This window comes from Cyprinodon tularosa, unplaced genomic scaffold, assembly GCF_016077235.1.
Source record: "Cyprinodon tularosa strain WSP-4 unplaced genomic scaffold, ASM1607723v1 ctg16, whole genome shotgun sequence".
In the NCBI taxonomy this organism is placed as follows: Eukaryota; Metazoa; Chordata; class Actinopteri; order Cyprinodontiformes; family Cyprinodontidae; genus Cyprinodon; species Cyprinodon tularosa.
Window position 1 is genome coordinate 1,192,983 of NW_024038437.1, and position 19,359 is coordinate 1,212,341.

General features: G+C 37.4%; 1 protein-coding gene across 3 annotated transcripts; it reads left to right on the forward strand.

Moving 5' to 3' along the window:
* Positions 1-2,130: 2,130 nt before the first annotated feature.
* pus7 (pseudouridine synthase 7) lies at positions 2,131-18,167 on the forward strand. 3 transcript variants are annotated; one of them, XM_038280441.1, is made up of 18 exons: positions 2,131-2,224; positions 2,384-2,497; positions 3,097-3,405; positions 3,512-3,596; positions 5,408-5,521; positions 5,638-5,782; positions 6,395-6,412; positions 6,633-6,744; positions 7,346-7,423; positions 7,526-7,654; positions 8,876-9,001; positions 9,097-9,158; positions 9,678-9,838; positions 10,125-10,251; positions 10,372-10,473; positions 15,444-15,573; positions 15,745-15,836; positions 17,447-18,167. In XM_038280441.1, the coding sequence occupies exons 1-18, from the start codon at positions 2,160-2,162 to the stop codon at positions 17,581-17,583; spliced, it is 2,106 nt and encodes a 701-aa protein (XP_038136369.1). In that variant the 5' UTR covers positions 2,131-2,159; the 3' UTR covers positions 17,584-18,167. The 3 variants fall into 3 exon arrangements, with proteins under 3 accessions (XP_038136369.1, XP_038136370.1, XP_038136371.1); XM_038280442.1 differs by having other exon boundaries at positions 9,681-9,838; XM_038280443.1 differs by lacking the exon at positions 6,395-6,412 and having other exon boundaries at positions 17,447-17,583.
* Positions 18,168-19,359: the final 1,192 nt, after the last annotated feature.

Consider the following 19,359-nt stretch of genomic DNA (forward strand, 5'->3'; position numbering starts at 1 on the left):
TTTATCAGAGGAGAGAGAATAAAGAGAATACAATTTACAATTCTATATAGGCCTATTCGCTTCTTTGTTATTTAAAAGTCATTGTTCTGCTGCTTTGAAGTTCCTAATGACCAAAATGGCCTCCATCATTTGAACATGGAAGAAGCTTTGAATTAAGACTCTAATTTTGTTCAGTGTAGAGATGATGATGATGACTTCCCAGAATGTACAAACATTTCTGCAGCAATCAATTAATCAGATCTCTTTGATAAAAAGGACAACTTTTTTAATCTTATTTCTTTCTTTTTTCTTTTTTTTTTCCAGAAAGGCACTTGGAAGATTCTCAGACCATGAGAAACAAAATTTCTTGGTCTGACGAGACAAAGATTTAACTCTTTGGTGTGAATGCCAGCGGTCATGTCAAGAAGAAACCAGACTTTGCTCATCACCTGGCCAATCCCTGCAGTGAAGCTCGGTAGCGGCAGCATCATGCAATGGAGAAGTTTTTTAACCGATGAACCGGGCAGACTAGTTAGATAGAGGGGAAAATGAATTCAGCAATATACATGTTAAAGTCCAGGATTGATTCCAACTGAGAATCTCTTGAGAGATGCAATAGGGGCTCAACTATACCTGATTAAGCTTGAGATGTACTGCAAAGAGGAATAAGCCAAAATGTCTAAAGGTGTGCTAAACATGTTGCTTCATATTCTGAAAAAATAAGGCTGCAATTCCTGCCAAAGGGTGAACAAAAAATAATTAGGAAAAGTTCTGAATACTTATGTTATTTATTAAAATTCTAAGAAAACAGATTAATGTTATACCAAGAAGCTACTAGCTAACTAAATGTGAAAAGATACAGGGCTGTTAATACTTTTGTAATGTATGTTTACAATATATATCTCCAGTGCTGTTTAATTAACATAGTAATAACATCTTTCAACACAAAAATATGTGGTCATATAAAAAAACACACAAAGACTCAATGTTAAAGTAAATGTTGTTTGATAGATCTTTCAAAAGAGTAGCAACATGTTAAATGATATAAAAAAAACTGAACAAAAGCAAATATAAATAATATGGGATATTAGAAATAGGTATAAAATAATAATAATAATAAAAAAAAATTAAATATTGATTTTTATAGGTCTAATGAAAACAAAGCAACACCGAAAAAAATACCTATTTTATTAAAAACAAATGTGAGAAGGTTAATTTACAAAATTCGAACAAGTTTTATCCAAATACTAAAGAATCTGAATTTAGTTTAGAAAATCAAATTAATGAACTTTCAAGTGATTTTGATTCGAGATGCACATTTTCCTTCTTCTCTCTTAAAGATGTGCACTACTGTCACTGACTGGTATGAAGCATTGTTCGTTATGATTTTAATGTTTCAATTAATCAATAATTTGTATGTTTTATCCCTAAACTCCTTCATAATGTATGTAATGTATTAAGAGGTCTTTAGGTCTTTCATATTCTTTCTTCATGAATTTTCTTTCTTGCTACTATTTCTAACATTTTAATATCTCTACTTCTCTTGGCTCCTCCCCCCCACGGTTTCTTTGTGTTATGCTTTTTCACTTTAACTAGTTTAGAAAAAGAGTAAAGTGCTGTATGTCCAAATCTTATTATCGTCATTTAAATGTCCTCCTTTTTTTTGGAATTTTTCTTTTATTTTTGATTCAATAAAGCTTTCCTCCTTATTTTCCTCATATCATATTTCCTATCTCTTCTGCCATACTTTCTTTTGTTTAATGATATGTCTTGTCTCTGATTTACATATAAGCTTACATAATTTAGAGTTATCTTCTTTGACATCTTATCTGCCTATATATCTACATTCCCTTTTATCCCAATTTTTGCATTGGGATCTAAATAACGATGTATGTTAAATACAATATTCGACCTGCTTTCAAATTGTGTCTTGAACTTAATCATGTAGTTTATAAGTTTATATAACTTAATAATAACATTTATTTATTTATTTATTTATTTATTTATTTATTTATTTATTTATTTATTTATTTATTTATTTATTTATTTATTTATTTATTTATTTATGTGACCTGCGGGTTAAATTCATGAAATGCTTCACTTCCTTATTGACAGTTCATCCAGCCAATCAGCGCTAGGGGCGGGCTTTCATTCTTAGTTGTGTTTCCGGGTTCCTACACATGCACGTGCGGGGGTCGCAGTTTTTGATATCGTTCCGTCCTTTGCTGTATATTAACTCAAACAGGTAAAACAGACCTACGTGTTGATAAATTCCAGCGCTTAGCACTTTTATTCGCATGTTGTTTTATTGTGGTCCTGTAAAGATTAGCTAAGCTCTATGCGCGTTAGCACTAGCTAGTTTCTGAGTTTTAAAATCACTCTGATGGTTTTTGTGCATTATCAGGGTCAAGCTCACGGCTATTAAGAAGTCTCTGCAGGCGACTGTTTGGTGGAAGATAAGAGGTGTAATCCACTTTCTTTCCCTCCGTCCTCCGCTTCATCCTCAGCCTTTTAAACAGTAGGTGTTTGTATTTAGTTTTTGTTTGTCTCTATATAACTGAATATGTTTGCTGCCATGATGAATATTGACTGTCATATACAAACAAAGCAAGTTAACAAACCGTGATATAGGAGTATTTGTGTGTGAGTTTCATATTTATTCCCCCATCTTGTCCCTCTCCCTCTCCCTCTTCCTATCACCTCCTCCTTCCCCAAAGTAAGGAGTTGTACAGCAGTTTGTTGGTCATGCACTTGGGGAGGAACAATCTCCCACTGATCAGGCTCCTCTGAATGGAGAACATGGTGTACTGTCTGGCATTGTTAATAATGTCCAGCAATTTAAGTGCACAATGCAATATATATATATATATTGAATATTCTAATATCTGACAGAGTTTAATTATTCTTTATCTGTTTGTTCTTTCATCCCCTTTATTGTTTGGAAACTTTAGCACATGTGTCCCTTAGATCTACAACTGTTGTGGACATAGTGTGTAAATAAAATTGTGCATGGATCATTTTGTCTCTTATCGCCATTGGAGAATCTGATTTTAAAACTTTGAATAAAACATATGTCTCTTTGAAAAGAAAACAACATAAATTTTGTCTGTGCCATAGCTTGGCTCTGATGGCTGAGTCAGAGCCCGTGTCAAACCCCACCCCGGTTGGAGAGAAGAGAAGCTGCCTGCAGGAAGGGGACGGAGAGACGCCAACGAAGAGGCCAAAAGTAGAGTGTGATGGTGAAGATGGGAATGGTCCCATTCCAGAAGATGGAGGTGAGGAGGCGCCGGAAGGAGAGGCGAGTGATGGAGAGGAAGATGGAGAGAGCTTTGCTGACATGATGAAGCACGGCCTGACTGAGAAGGATGTCGGCATCCTGAAGTACATCAGTGATCATGAGGGTTTCTCTGGAATCCTGAAGGAAAGGTCTGGATATCCTCTGGCATAAGTCAACATGTTTCTGCATATAATTTACTTCAAGCAGACGTGTTTTGTTTTGTTAAACTGACCTTTTCTTATCCTTTATTTTTAGGTATTCTGATTTTGTTGTGCATGAAATCAACAAACAAGGAAAGCAAGTGCATTTAGACGATCTCTCCATCCCAACAGACAATAAGGTAAGACAGTTGTCTTTCATCCACTGACAGATAAGCCTTAATTGTATCTATTTAATACGGATGTCCCAATCAGGTTGTTCTCTACCCAACACAAAACATTTATCTAAAAAGGCGTTTCTTATGTATTCGGTCCAATTCTTTATTAAAACCAATGTCTGACTTAAATTTTGTTGCCTTAAAGTGCAATAAACCAAAATCAACTATATTTTGTCTTGGGCTGAAACAATTAGACTTAATCGTGATTAATCAAGTATTGAAATAATCATCCTCTTTTCTTTTTTTTTTTGTAAAAAAATGTTAGCTGGAGTGTAGAGACTCTAAAACTGGCATTTAGCTGACAGAGCAACCCACCTTAAGCAGCAATTATGCCAAAATTCTAAAAAATGCAAATGTATTGCATTTGGTTGCACAAACATAGACGTATCACCCACTGAGGCATCAGTAGTTGAGTTTTCTCAAGTACTGATGCCTCAGTAATAATTTCCCATAATTTTTTTTAAGAAATGGACTTACCTGATTGTGTTCTGTAAATAAATGCTGGGATTATGGCTGAAACAATTAATTGGATTAATTGTGATTAATAAAGTATTGAATTAATCTTCAACTAAATTATAAGGTTTAGAGACTGCAAAAGATGCCTTTAGCTGACGGAGAAATCCACTTAGAGCTGTAATTTTATCAAAATTGTAAAAAAAAAAAAAATATATATATATATATAAAACATTCTGCATTCAAGATTAAAAAAAACTTTTTTGTCCGTCAATATGCTCTATCCAGAACTCATCAAGTGGAAAAGTTTTAGTTTCACCTCTTTAACTACGTTTAAAATCTTCTTTACAGAACATGCTGGTGAAGATTCTCAGTCAACCAGGTCATAGTCATTCCAAAAAGTTAAAAAAAACAATCCACTGGATTTAGTTTCCAAGTTTGTAGACGTTTCGCTTCCCATCCAGGAAACTTTTTCAATTCAAAATGTCTGGAATAGTGTTAAGTTTGAGGTTTTATTCAGTAGCCCAACTCTAACTTTGGCTATCTGATTAGTAATTGGTTAATTGAAAAATTATCAACAGATTAATCGATTTGCAAAATAATCATTAGTTGGATAGTATTTACTTTTTGTTTTCTATCTTAACCCAAACCCATTTCAGTGCATTTGATTGTATTCTATATTTTGAACATACAATTAATATCTTTAGTGTCCATGGTGACATAGGCTACGTTCACACTGCAGGCCTTGATGCTCAATTCCGATTTTTTCGCGAAATCTGATTTTTTTACGTTGCTTGTGTGTGATCTCCTGTGCTAACTGCATTCATACAACGCAAGTGTCCTCCATGCACAGTAGAGGACGCAATGACGTCACAGGCCAGCGTGTTCTTTTTTTTTTTTTTTTCGGAAGTAAACATGGATGGTAGTGCCGCCGAGCATCTAGCAGTCTTTTCCAACAATAAAAACACAATATTTTCAATATGGTTAAACATAAATACTGCTCTCTGCATCATCATCATCTGCCATGTTTTTTTTTTTTTTTTTTTTTTTTTGCCGTGTCTGCGTATCGTATCGGATTCAGGACCACATAGCCAAGTGGCCTGGGTCGGATTGGAAAAAATCACATCGGTGTTGTTGAGACTGCCATGAAAAGATCAGATCCAGGTCGCATATGGGCAAAAAAAAAATTGGATTTGAGTCACTTCAGGCTGCAATGTGAACATAGCCATAGTCAGAGATTTGAGATTAATCCTATTAGCTGAATTGACAAGGTGGTCCAAATGTTTCTGTTGTCATCTTGTCTTTTATTAAATTTTTTATAGGAAGAAGCAGAAACTAAACAACCAGATGTTTGTGAAGTTCTGACTGAGGAGCAGAAACAGCAGCTTGGTGAGCTGCAGCTTTTTAAGAATAAAGAAGGCAATGTCTCGATCGAGGTGAGCCTAAAGGAGACCAGCTGATGTTTGAGTGTCTAGCTTAAAGCTCCAACTCTTCACTAAAGTCTAATGAGGTTTCTTCATAATGTTTCTAGCCTTCTTTTTCACTTGTGTAGATCCTAGATGACACAAAGGAGAAAAGAACACTTATCCATAAGGCCATCAAAACTCATTATCCTGGTCTGGAAACAAAGACTGAAGAGAAGGAAGGTCGGAAGTTCATAGTGGCTTACCATGCTGCAGGGAAGAAGGCTTTAGCAGGTGTGTGGAAGGCAAACAAAACAGAACCAGGACATTTTCAACATTTTCAAGAGGGTTTACTGCATGTTCTATTTAACGTTAATCAAACTGCAGTGTGCAGTACCTTGCACAGCTATTCAGACCTACCTTATTTTAAAAACTGCTTAAAAAATGCATCTTATGCAATAAACCAACACAAAGTAGAGCCTTTTTGTGAAGGCAGAGGGAAATGATGCACAGATTTGTCTTTTGCAAAAAAAACAAACAAACAAAAAGTGTGGTAGGTGTTTGGTGATAGAAAAGCTGTTGACAAAATGTGGGGATGAGTGCAACTGCAAGGTGTTGCATTTAGTGGCAAATAATGCATGCATATGTGCATGATCAACACGTCTGCATGTCTCTGCTCAGATGTGTCCCACTATTCTTAGTTATGGAACGGCCTTTTTATCTTAATACTTTATTATTTTTATCAAATATTTTTGGACATCAAATCCTTTGTAGAAACGCTGAAACTGGGTTCAGTTCTGCCAGTCTCATGCATGATCTGCATCCTAATATGGCAACTGGTCCTTTGGTTTGTTAGAGCCTCCGTAACATTATTTTATCCTCCTTTTGCTCTTCTCATATGGATAGAGGTCAAAGCAACAACAGGTAAGAACTGATTCTCCGTGCAAGACAGAGAAGCTGGGTGGAAATCATGAGTTACTATAAAATTGTAAAATCAGATATTTTAAAAAACAGTCTGCTTAACTGATTCACATCTTTAAAGAAAAGGAAAAAAAGGGATTTTTTATTTATTTATGTTTTTAGTTTGAATACTTAAAGCTATTTTATATGTGTCTCATTATTGCTTTTTCTGTCTCCACCAAAGCTCCAAGGAAGCACTTTTGGCCTCAAAACCGAGGCGTCTTCTGCCATTTTGTTCTTTACAAGGAGAACAAAGACACCATGGATGCAATCAATTTGCTCTCAAAGTTCCTCAGGTCTGCTTTTGTTTTTTTGTTGTTTTTTCTGTAATAAACACTGAAATGTAAATGCAGTTAAGAACTATGGGGAGTGTTGCCTAGTGGTTAGGGCATAGAGCTTGGAATCCAGAGGTTCTGAGTTTAGGCCCACTCCCACAGACTGCCACTCTGGGACCCTAAGCAAAGACCTTTAAGCCCACACTGCTCCCTGAGCTCCACACAATGGCAGCCCACTGAGAGTTAATTTTGTTGCTCTGTACTTGTGGCAGTGTAATGACAATTTAAAAAAAAAAGGCTCTAAAACCAGTGTACAGCTGCAACTAAGGATTTTCATAATTGATTCATCTGTTGTGAATCTTCTTTCGATTAACAGATTTAAAAGCAGAAGTTGCTTAATAAGAGTAGTTTAACAGCAATATAACCATATAGGTATGCTAAATTATCAAGTTTTGTTAAATTAACTTTTCTATAGTTCTGTAGAGGTTTGGCTTAGTTACCTATCCGAGTGGGATGGGATGTATAAACGGTATACTCCAGCTATTGACTGCTTGATTACTTAGTTTATGAATATTTCTATTTCCGATCCATTAGGTGTATGTAATGATCCATTTCTTTCCAGGCTTAGACCCAATATGTTCTCATATATGGGTACCAAGGACAAGAGGGCCATCACGGTACAGGAAATCGCAGTGCTCAAGTGAGTGGGAAATGCCTTGATCTCTTTTTGACTTGTCTTACTCTAGTGTCTGTTTTTTCCTTTTAAAAGAACTGTTTTGGATCATATCTCTTTTTTTTGTAGGATCACTGCAGAGAGATTGGCTCACCTGAACAAGTGTCTCATGAACCTGAAGCTTGGAAACTTCTGCTATAAAAATCATCCTCTGAAGCTTGGGGAGCTGCAGGGAAACCACTTCACTGTGGTTATCAGGTCAGCAATTATATAAAAATCTCCTACTCTCGTGTTAGTGGGGTAAAACAACCAAAACACGTTGGATCACTTCTTATTTTTTTCTCTTCTGGTCTTGGCAGTCCAGAGGAATAGCTCTACACTGTTTTCTGTATTCTAAAAATGAGTATGAATAGTACTCCTCATGGCGTGATGAACACTTAATTCGAACATACACTTAATTATTTTTTTATTGTTTCGGGCTGTTTCTCCAGTCGTGGAAGAATTTTTTGATCGGACCAACTTTCCGCCTAATTGTGCGTCCTGTTGTATACAGGGGGTAACAGGGGCGATTAAGCTCTCACGACCACCTCCCGATCAGGAATCGTAAGGTTGGAAGAACATCAAACATGTTTGAAATTAAGTCGGCCATCGTGAGGTCGCATTAGAGCGTCGGCCCACACCGTGTGAAAACATGCATCGTGAGCTGTGAACTTTTAAAGCTGAGGTTTCGTCGTTCAGTTGGAGCTATAGCTGCGAACAAGGATTGAAAATATCGCACAGTGTATGCCCGACTTTAGCTATGTAGGCATGGTGGGAAGTTCTCACGGTGTGATAACTGTTCAAATTTAGGAGTTTTAATTATATTTACCAAGCTATAATTCAGGTATAATAACATACAATGTGGATTAATACATCTAAAATAATTATACACACATCCTATACAAAATATAGATTAAACACCCCAAAATAATTTATTTTTTCTACTTTATTATCACTTTGCTCTTCATAGAGGTATGCAACTAGAATCAACGGGTTCTACAGCCTGCAGGAGGCAGCTTGAACAAATGCTGCTCTTTGTCTGCCGATGATCTTAAATCTGTGCTCCATGTAGCCTGGAAGCTTTTTTATCAGCTGTTACATTAAAAAGGACTTTAAAATGCAGGCAGAAAACAATTCAAGCAAGTCTCACAAGAAATTTGGAGCAAATGTCCTTCTAACAGGCCGCTAGTGACATATGTCCTAAAGACTAGCTGATCTTTCTTTTTAGCCAGAACATTTTTGTTCATTGACGTTGATGTCTGTTATGAAGGTAATGTATGTTGTTAAACAACCAAATGTGCAATATTTTGTAAGTGGTACAAGAGATGAATTCCATCAGAGGATTTCAGAAGAAGGTTGGAAAAGTAATGCTGAAAAGAAGTGAATGATGCCTTTAGATTTTGCACGGTGACTTCAGGTCTTTCTGTTCTTGCTGTTCAGGAATATCTCTGGAACAGATGAGCAGGTCCATCAGGCCATGACGTCCCTCAAGCAGACTGGCTTCATCAACTACTATGGAATGCAGCGCTTTGGCACCACCGCCGTGGCCACGCAGCAAGTAGGCAGGTGAAGAGCTAGCAGACGTCCTGACCGGAAGATGTCAACTAGGATGGAGCCGTTTCGGGCGGAGAACTCAAATTCTCTGGCTTTGCTTGTTTCAGGGCTATACTAAGAAACGACTGGAATCAAGTGGTGGATTTGATTCTGAAGCCCCGGCCTGGAGGTAAAACATCTCCCTTTACTTTCAAAGTCAAACCACTAATGCTGCTAACTAGACCTTTTATTTAAAGCTGATCCTGCTTTAAATATATTTGCAATAGGCAGTGGTTAGTTTTTACATTTTATCTACCATTTTATAGAAGATAGAATTCTCCATATCTAAAGCAGCTGTCGATGTCTCTGATAATATCAGACAATGGTTAATCCAATGTTTTGGAGCATGTTAATATTTTGTTCCTAGATTTCCTTTTTAACTTTCATGTTTAATCCTTTTTTTCTTGAAATATTTTTACCCTGCAGCTGAAATACTTGTCAATTAACGCACTCGTCCACCCAGTGATTTAGTAATTATATTTTCTGAGCCTTTTTTTATGTCATCAACCCAGAAAAGCACAAATATATCCAGATACTATATCCAGAATTTGATTCCTGGCAACTCATTCCTTAGTTGATGTGAATTTAAGTAGAAACAAGACGAACAACCCCAAATATCATCTTAAAGTGTTTTGATCCCTTTCTACAGCAGAAAAAGAATATCTGGTTCGCTGCAGGGAGGAGTGGGCAAAGACTCAGGACCCCGAGGCTGCACTGAGGAAGCTGCCAAACAAGCGATGCGTTGAGGGACAGCTGCTTCGAGGCCTGTCAATGTATGGCAAGAAAAACATTGTCACTGCTTTTGGACAGGTTTGTTTTCTAGCTATCGCTGCAGGAGGTGAAAATCCTTTGTGATCAATGTTAATTATTATTTCCAACATTTGCTGTCTCTTGTCAAAGCTTAGGGTTACAGGTAAATTACATGTACATGTAATTTATTGAGATTTTAAGAAAAAAATCGGCGTAAGATGAGACTATATCCCGAGCTATTTCTATAGTTATGCTGCTATAGGCTTAGGCTGCTGGAGGACATGGGCACCACTACGCATTTTAATTTACAGGTTTGTAATTTTGTGTTACCTTTTTGTTGTTCTAGATCCCCAGAAACAACCGGCTGATGTACATTCACAGCTACCAAAGCGTGGTGTGGAACACTATGGTTAGCCGCAGGATCGAAGCTTTCGGGCTCAAGGCGGTGGAGGGGGATCTAGTTCTCAAAGGAAGTAGGTCTTATTTATCTTCTCACTCACAAATGAAATCCAGAGTGGTTGTAAAGTAATTGATTGCAAAATGCTACCGAAGACTGCTTTTTCAGCCTCTGTACTTCTCTTCTGCTCCTGAAGCCAAAGCACACGTCCTTTCTGCAGAAGAAGCCGAGAGACACTCCATCAATGATATTGTGATGCCACTTCCTGGTTATGATGTCATCTACCCCTCCCACCATAGTAAGACATTCCTCTGATTTCCTTTATTATATACACTCATATGGGAAGAAATCAATACAACCTGCATCAGCTTGTTTCCCCAACATATTTAAGATTCGTTTTATCGGAACAGGACTTATTCTGTGACAAGAGTTGAAACTAAGATATTTTCTGTATTATATGATATAATGAAAAGTAAATTAAGACAGCCTCACATTTATTTTCACTTACAACGGATAAAATAGTCACATGTTGATGGTGGTTTCAGGTGTGCCCTCAGATATTCAAATTTAGCTTGTTAATGACTGCAGAAATCAGACTGAATGTTAAATAAGCCGTCTGAGCCTTCAGAAAGCAACTTGTGAGTCTATTGAAAGAGGTCAATGAAGTAGAAACTGCTTTTTGGTAAAATAATCTACAAGTAAAGAACGTTCATTAACCGCTAAACATAGCCAGGGTCTGGATTCCCAGTCGAGTTCCTTTTCAGCAACAGATTATTGATGTGAAAATGTAGGCTGCATAATAAGAGAACTGAAGTTAAGAATGTAGAGCAAATGCTATATAATTATATTTATATGATTGATTAGCAAAACTTGAGTATTTGAAGAACAGAAAAGATGTCATGTTTAGTGTAAATCTCATCCAGCATCCCAGAATCAGCCACAGGGTCGTGGACCACTAGGACTCACTTCTGCATAGCTGCTGGCTATTCTGGTTGTTAACAATGTTCCCTAGTGGCTTTGGCTTCTTCTAGCAGGAAGTGTAGCTGCCCACAAAGCAAAAAATGCTGAGAAATTATTTTAGAAGCCAAAAAAAAGAGCTGAAGTGTTGATTGGGCTCCAAATTCCCCACATCTGAATCCAATTGAGCGTGTGTTGGAGGAGCTAGGCAAGGTAAGGTGAAGGACCTGTAACCACCACCTGGGCGCCTGATTTCCCAACACAAGTTGAGGGGTCATGTAGATTCCGTGCCTTGATTCAATTCAATTCAATTCAGTTTATTTATATAGCGCCAAATTCACAACACATGTCATCTCAAGGCACTTTACAGTTCAACCAGATCAAATTGATACAAAGTTTTCTATCTAAGGAAAACCAGTTGATTGCATTGACTCATTGACTCAAATACAATCCCCCACACTAAGCATGCTTGTAGCGACAGTGGAGAGGAAAAACTCCCTTTTAACAGGAAGAAACCTCCAGCAGAACCAGGCTCAGTGTGAGCGGCCATCTGCCGAGGCCGACTGGGGTTCAAGGAGACAGAAGCAGAGATACAAAAAGCAGCTGTAAAAGGCGGCCCCGTCCAGGAAACACACAGCCAGGCAGACGAGCTCCAAGGCAGCTCCCATGCCAGAGGACGAAGAAAGCACATCCACTCAGTCACGGTCAGAGAAACAGGACCACACTGGAAAACAGGCCGATCTCCAACATCTATAAACAAGGGTGTTGATAGAAGCAGCACAGCTGATGTTTCTTTCCAGGATGACGTCACAGCCAAACAGGAACAGACGAGGCAAAGCTACTCTGAGGAAAAGCAGAGAGAGCAGAAGGTTAGAGATTGAACTAACAGATTCTGCAGAATAGGAGAACAGAGAGAGAATGAAGCAGAATGATGAAATGGGGGTCCCTATGTCCTCCAAAAGTCTAAGCCTATAGCAGCATAACTATAGAGATAGCTCAGGATAACCTGAGCCACTCTAACTATAAGCTTTATCAAAAAGGAAAGTTTTAAGCCTAGCCTTAAAAGTAGACAGGGTGTCTGCCTCACGGACTAAAACTGGTAGTTGGTTCCACAGGAGAGGAGCCTGATAACTAAAAGATCTGCCTCCCATTCTACTTTTAGAAATTCTAGGAACCACTAGTAAACCTGCAGATTGAGAGCGAAGTGCTCTGTTAGGAACATAAGGAACAATCAGATCTCTGATATAAGATGGAGCTTGGCCATTTAAGGCTTTATATGTGAGAAGGAGGATTTTAAATTCTATTCTTGATTTAACAGGAAGCCAATGAAGAGAAGCCAGGATAGGCGAGATATGATCTCTCTTTTTAATTTTCATTAGAACTCTGGCTGCAGCATTTTGGATCAGCTGAAGGCTTTTAACTACAGTTTGTGGACTTCCTGATAGTAAAGAATTACAATAGTCCAGCCTTGAAGTAACAAATGCATGGACTAGTTTCTCAGCATCACCCCTGGACAGGATATTTCTAATTTTTGCAATGTTCCTCAGATGAAAGAAGGAAATTCTAGAAACCTCTTTGATGTGGGATTTAAATGACAGGTCCTGATCAAAAACAACACCAAGATTTTTTACTTTATTATCTGAAATCAGTTTAATCCCATCCAAATGAAGTGACTGGCTAATCAGTTTCTTTTTCAGAGACTCTGGTCCAAAGACTATAACTTCTGTTTTGTCTGCATTCAGAAGCAGAAAGTTAAGAGTCATCCAGGTTTTTATGTCTTCAAGACATGCCTGTAATCTATGTAATGGGTTAGCTTCATCTGGATTTATAGACAGATATAGCTGGGTATCATCAGCATAACAGTGGAAATTAATCCCATGCTGTCTAATAATTCTACCAATTGGGAGCATGTATAAAGTAAAGAGAATTGGTCCCAGCACTGATCCCTGTGGTACTCCACAGGTAACCTTTGAGCGTGTTGAAGATCTATCATTAACATGAACAAACTGAATTCGATCAGATAGATAAGATTTAAACCAGTCTAGTGCTGTTCCTTTAATTCCAACAAAATATTCAAGTCTTTCTAAAAGAATATTATGGTCAACTGTATCAAATGCAGCACTAAGATCCAACAGGACGAGCACAGATACAAGTCCATTATCTGAGGCCATGAGAATATCATTAGTGACTTTCACCAGAGCTGTTTCAGTGCTATGATGAGCTCTAAAGCCAGACTGAAACTCTTCAAAAAGTTCATTATGGTGGAAGTGATCGCAAACTTGTTTGGCAACTACTTTCTCAAGAATTTTGCATAAGAAAGGAAGATTGGATATAGGTCTATAATTGACCAAGTCATCTGGGTCAAGAGACGGTTTCTTAAGCAGAGGTTTAATTACAGCAACCTTAAAAGCTTTAGGTACATATCCCTGTAACAGAGATAGATTAATCACATCTAAAATGGAGGAGGAGATCAAAGGGAATACCTCCTTAAATAACCTGGTTGGAACTGGATCTAACATACAAGTTGAAGGCTTAGATGAAGACAATAATTTTGCTAATTCAGAGAGTTCAACTGGATCAAAGCAGTCTAAACCCAGTTCAGATTCCATGACTACCTCAGGTACAATCGCGGATAGAGGAGTGCTTATGATCTTATTTTTAATAAGATCAATCTTATTTATAAAGAATCCCATAAAGTCATTGCTGCTAAGAGCAGGTGGAATGGACGGTTCAACAGAGCTATGGCTCTGGGTGAGTTTGGCAACTGTATTAAAAAGAAATCTAGGATTATTCTTATTCTCCTCTATTAATGAGGAGAAGTATGCTGCTCTTGCTTTACAAAGGGTCCTCTTATACAGCAGTAAACCATTTTTCCAGACTAGGAAGGACTCTTGCAGGCCTGTGGAGCGATATTTTCTCTCCAGTTTCCTAGCATTTTGCTTCAAAGTACGCAGCTCTGCATTAAACCAAGGAGCAAGCTTTCTATTTTTAACGGTTTTCATTTTCAAAGGAGCTGCGTTGTCTAAGGCAATACGCAGAGAACTAGCAACCCCATCAACAAAATCATCAACCTGTGAAGGGGAATAAGCTAAACTTTTGCACTCTGCAGCACTGCTCAGTGACACAGAGGAGAGAGAAAGTGAAGCAGATTCTTTAAAATTTATAACTGCACTATCTGATAAAGATCTACTAAAATTGAACCTTCTTTTGGGGGAGGAGAACTCTGTTAAAGTAATCCTGAAGGTTATTAGAAAGTGGTCAGAGAGGACAGGGTTGTGAGGAAATACTGTTATTTCTTCACATTCTATGCCGTATGTCAGCACAAGATCCAAAGTATGAAGATGAGAATGCGTGGGACTATTCACATTTTGAACAAAGCCAATAGTGTCTAAGATAGCATTAAAGGCTGCTCTTAAGCTATCGCCTTCAATGTCAGCATGGATGTTAAAATCTCCCACTATGATGACCCTGTCAGTATTTAATACCAAATCAGAAAGGAACTCTGAAAACTCATCTAAAAATTCAGAGTAAGGACCTGGTGGACGATACAAAGTTACAAAAAGAAGAGGTTTTCTTGCCTTGAAATTTGGATCAGGGAAATTAAGGGTTAAATGTTCAAAAGAGTTGTAGGTATTAACTGTTTTGGGAGTAATCAGTAAGTCAGACTGGAAGATTGTTGCTACTCCTCCTCCTCGCCCAGAACTTCTGGGGATGTGAAAATTTAAATAGCTTGAAGGAGTTGCCTCATTTATGCTCACATAATCCTCTTGCTGCAGCCAGGTTTCTGTAAGGCAAAACAAGTCAATGTGATTATCACAAATCAAGTCATTAACTAGTAGACTTTTAGAGGAAAGCGATCTTATGTTAAACAGACCGCATTCAATTGTTTTAACTTTTTCCCCAATTTGAGTTATTTTGATTTTAATTAGATTATCATGATTTACTCCTTTGGGAATCTTTGCTAATTTATTAGATTTTGGTCGTGGGCAAGACACTGTCTGGATGGAGTAAAGAGTGGGTAACAGTAGAGAAGCTGCAGAGATGTGTGTTAAACTACAACTCTGCTTCCTGGTCTGCACCCTGGGTGGTCAGGGTTTTGGAGGACTAATAAATGTGGCCAGATTCCTAGAAAGAAGATGGATTTCATTGCAGATCAACTCAGAATGTTATGCCTGATTAATGGAAATAACAAGGTTTTGAAAATATTACAGTAAATTTAATATCAACCTGAACATAATTACCTTGAAGGTTATGATGTATCCAAACAGCATGTTTCCTAAATGAAGAGTTTATTCTGCTTGTCTCTGTCAGTTGGTGACGGATACAGAGAGCTGCTCTCTGCAGACGGCCTGGATATCGACAACATGAGGCACAAAGTGAAGGACTACTCTCTGGCAGGAGCCTACAGGCGCATCATCATCACACCCACTGATGTCAGCTGGTAAGCAGGATTTCCAACTTTTTATTTAGTAGAGAAGAAGTATTCCTAACAGTGAGAATCATATTGTTTAATCCTGATGGTCAAATATTAAAACCTTTTTTTTTTTGTCTGCTATGGTGACTTATTTTATAATTTATTGTTGTTTATTGTTGCTTTGCCATTTTATTGTAGGGAGGTGATTCACTATGACGACCCCCGGATCTCTTTAGTGCACAGTGACTTTGAGAAATTGGAGAATAAACCTGCTCCTGTCTTCAACAAAGGTCTGTTCTCTTCAATCATAAGCCTCTATGAGAACTGTTAAACTTGGTCTGAAACTCAGGAATGCAAATAAGACAATTTGTTTTTTATTTCATTTCAGTTTTTCCTTCCAAAACAAAAATCCTTTCCTGCAAAAATGCAGTGTGAATGCTATATGCTAAGCTGTGGGCCCAAAATTGTCAGAAACAATGTGAAATTGAAGTAAAAAGGGCTAAAATGGTGTGAAATGGCAAAAAATGCTTACCGGTAATTTATTTCCTGAAAAGTAGTAGAAGCAAGCTGAAATCAACAGAAACATGGCTGAAATGTCAAGAATTGATAAGAAACAGAAAAAGCTTAATGCCTGTCCTGTCAGATGGAGGAATCTTGCCAAAGTTGACAATATAAATCTTCTGAGACCTAATAAAGAAGCAGATACAGCACGAAAACTTGTAAGAAGGAACTGGAATTTTATTTGGTAAAGAAAAATTCTAGTGGCTTAAGGATGTTAACTGAAATGTTGAAGAATATCGTATTGAATACAAAGCTAAATATTTTGTCTAAATGACAAGAATTGGGACAATTCTGAAATAAATGCATAAGTGTCATTTGAGCAAAATATAGATAAAGGTTTAAACTTTAAGAAGCTTGACAATACAGCAAAAAAAAAAAAAAAAACCAGGACACATAGGGGAACGATGTTACAGGGCTGTTTTTGTGTAAAATATTTTTTAAAAGACACGGCATCCTGTGAAAAAAGAGGGAAAATTTGAAAATCAAAGAAATATATATAAGGAAATAATTTTTAACTTTAGGAATCAGCAGTTTGCTGAATAGTTATGCCAACACTCATGTTTTTACAAAATGTTATGTGGCCATGGTGACGATGTAAAAAAATTGGTTCGTTTTGGAAGCTTTTAGGCTTTTTTATTGAAACAGTTTTCATACCTCTGTACAACCCAGTAGGATGGCCGTACAGCATTTACACAATTAGATGGAAGTACAGAAATAAAAAGGACATTTTTGGCATCCAAATTAAAGCTTTAAATTATCACTTGCAAAGCCCTTATTCAAAACTCAATTCTGAAGTACCTGTTTTTGTTTTTTTACCTATGTGGCTCTCAAATAAAAAATAAAGGCTTCCTTTAACCATCACATTTTTTGCCCCTTTTTAATGTAAACTAGAAGGCTGTAATTGCTCATATGTTTTTTTCCAAGAGCTTCATAGAGAGCCACTAAAACTTTACTGAAGTATAAGATGATCAAAGCACGAAGTTTATAAAAAAAAAATTAACTGTTTAAATGAGCTACACATAAGATCAACAACTTTTATGAAAACAGGGTAAACATTCCATCAATCCAGTAAACTGTTCCATGTGAAAAGGTTGAAGAGGATTATGTTGGATATGAATAATAATACATTTTGAATGTTTAACCAGAAACATTGCCTTTATTTACCACGTTAAGCCATTTTGGTGCAGGAAGTTGAGGTTGATCACCAATTAAAAAATATTTCATTGACGCAGGGCTATCAATGTAGCAGATCAGACAGAAACAACAGCTTCAGCTGGAGACATTATGAAGGTTTGATATGAGCTATGACCTTTTCTGCTGGTCTGGTTCCTTTCCACAGAGGGGAAGTATCGTGCTCTGAAGATGGAGTTCTCCCTGCCTCCCTCGACCTACGCTACCATGGCGATCAGAGAGGTGCTCAAGCTGGACACCAGCATCAAGAAACAGACACAACTCAACACAGTTTGGTTTAACTGAGACCAAATGAGCTTCGGCTACAATCGGACTGCTACAGGCACAGATCTACATTATGATTAGGTTTTTTATAATATGTAGAGTATGTGAGGTTAAGACCCAGTTCTCCATACAAACTTTTTTTTTTTTTTACAAGGATGTACAGCAGTATTTCACTTTATATTTTCAGTGATAATTTAAGAAAAGGTTTTGCATTCTGGGAGCCCATATACTTAAGCTGCTGGTTTGTACATGTTTTTTTTTTTTTTAAGCCTTGGCTGGGGAAAAAAAATGAACATCTTAGAAGCCATTAGGGTAACCAATGTCTGAGTTTAATTTGCTTTTATTAAAAGGTTTTTGACATTTTTTTTCAAGCATATCCCATGTATGTTTCAGAGTAGATAATGACTGCAGTACACACTGCGCCAATTGTTAAGACTTCTCTTGGATAAGTTTTAGAATACAAAATGTATTTTAAAAAATTAGTACAAAAATACTTGGTGAAAGCGCTTCTCTAAGAACGTTGCATCTAATAGGTCTGCACATGTGATTGTGTCATTCTATTAAAAGTTACTCATGAGGCTGGTTTCTATACATCGGCGACATAATATGGTGTCTAACGCTACGTCAGGATTAGGGTTGTAGTTTCTAAGAAATTGTGCTTAAAACTGGCAGATTTATCAACTGGATTCCTCGATCCTTTGGCTGATTTAAAAAAAAACAAAACATTTGGGACTGTTTCTTTTATCTTAAACAGTGTTTCAATGAGATGGTAGATTAAGAGCTGGGGTTTTCTGCAGCTGAATGTAAAATAGTGCTGTCCCTCCCCTAAGAGTTAACAGACAGCTGCATTAAAAGAGGCCACTACACCCCCATGCTAACAAGAACATTTTAAAACTGTGACAAAACACTCCAATTAAGACTATTAAAGGTTAGAAAATAAAGTTAGCAAGCAAGTTTCCATGTTTGCTAATCAAGTAGCTGCAGGCTATATAAATAATCAATTAACTTGGCACTATCAGCTTGGTACCCTTGTTTTGCACCATAATAAGCTGCAATTATAAATGTTGAATAAATACCCCTCAGAAAATATGTTTAACACCTTAAAGGGGAACACCGGTTTGTTTACATTGGCCCCTTGATTTCACATTATTACATCATGTTCTACTCGCCTATATGAGTTTTGTGTCATTTTGTTCCAAAGATATTCGGTTTTGTTATATCCAAGTAACGTCTTCCTTTGGGCAACGACTTGAAGGCACAAACTGTTCATAATTTATCATTTATTGTACGCTAGCATTCATAACATGTAGACGAATCACTGTCCCCCAGATATCTGCGGTTATATTTTTATATATTTTTTTTTAAACAAAGCGGAGTGTCTATGACGTCATCCGCTGATGCTAGTTTTACTCACATGCCTGGAAGATGTCTAGTGCTACTACCAGAGATAATCTTGCTCGCCAAATGGAATTGAACGATTCAGATTAGCTAGCTGAACGAATGGAAGGGGTAGAGCGTAGTCGCCTGTGGCCAGGGCTGCCTGTCACAACTCCAGTCCGACTCCCGGATGACGTCATACACACTCCGCTTTGTTTTAAAAAATATAAATATAAAAAATATAACAGCGGATGTCTGGGGGACAGTGATTCGCCTACATGTTATGAATGCTGGCGTACCATAAAGAATAAATTGTGAACAGTTTAGTCTCTACCTTTAAGTCGTTGCCCATAGCCTCTTAAGGCCCATTCATACCTCACGTTTGGCCTGCACGTCCGTATTTCTGTCCGTACGTTCTAT

Excerpts from the sequence above, each read along its gene's own strand:
- pus7 (XM_038280441.1), top strand. The coding sequence starts at position 2,160 with ATGCACGTGCGGGGGTCGCAGTTTTTGATATCGTTCCGTCCTTTGCTG. Across the intron at positions 5,522-5,637 it reads AAGGCAATGTCTCGATCGAG|ATCCTAGATGACACAAAGGA; the intron begins GTGAGCCTAAAG and ends TCACTTGTGTAG. Across the intron at positions 9,002-9,096 it reads GCCACGCAGCAAGTAGGCAG|GGCTATACTAAGAAACGACT; the intron begins GTGAAGAGCTAG and ends TGCTTGTTTCAG.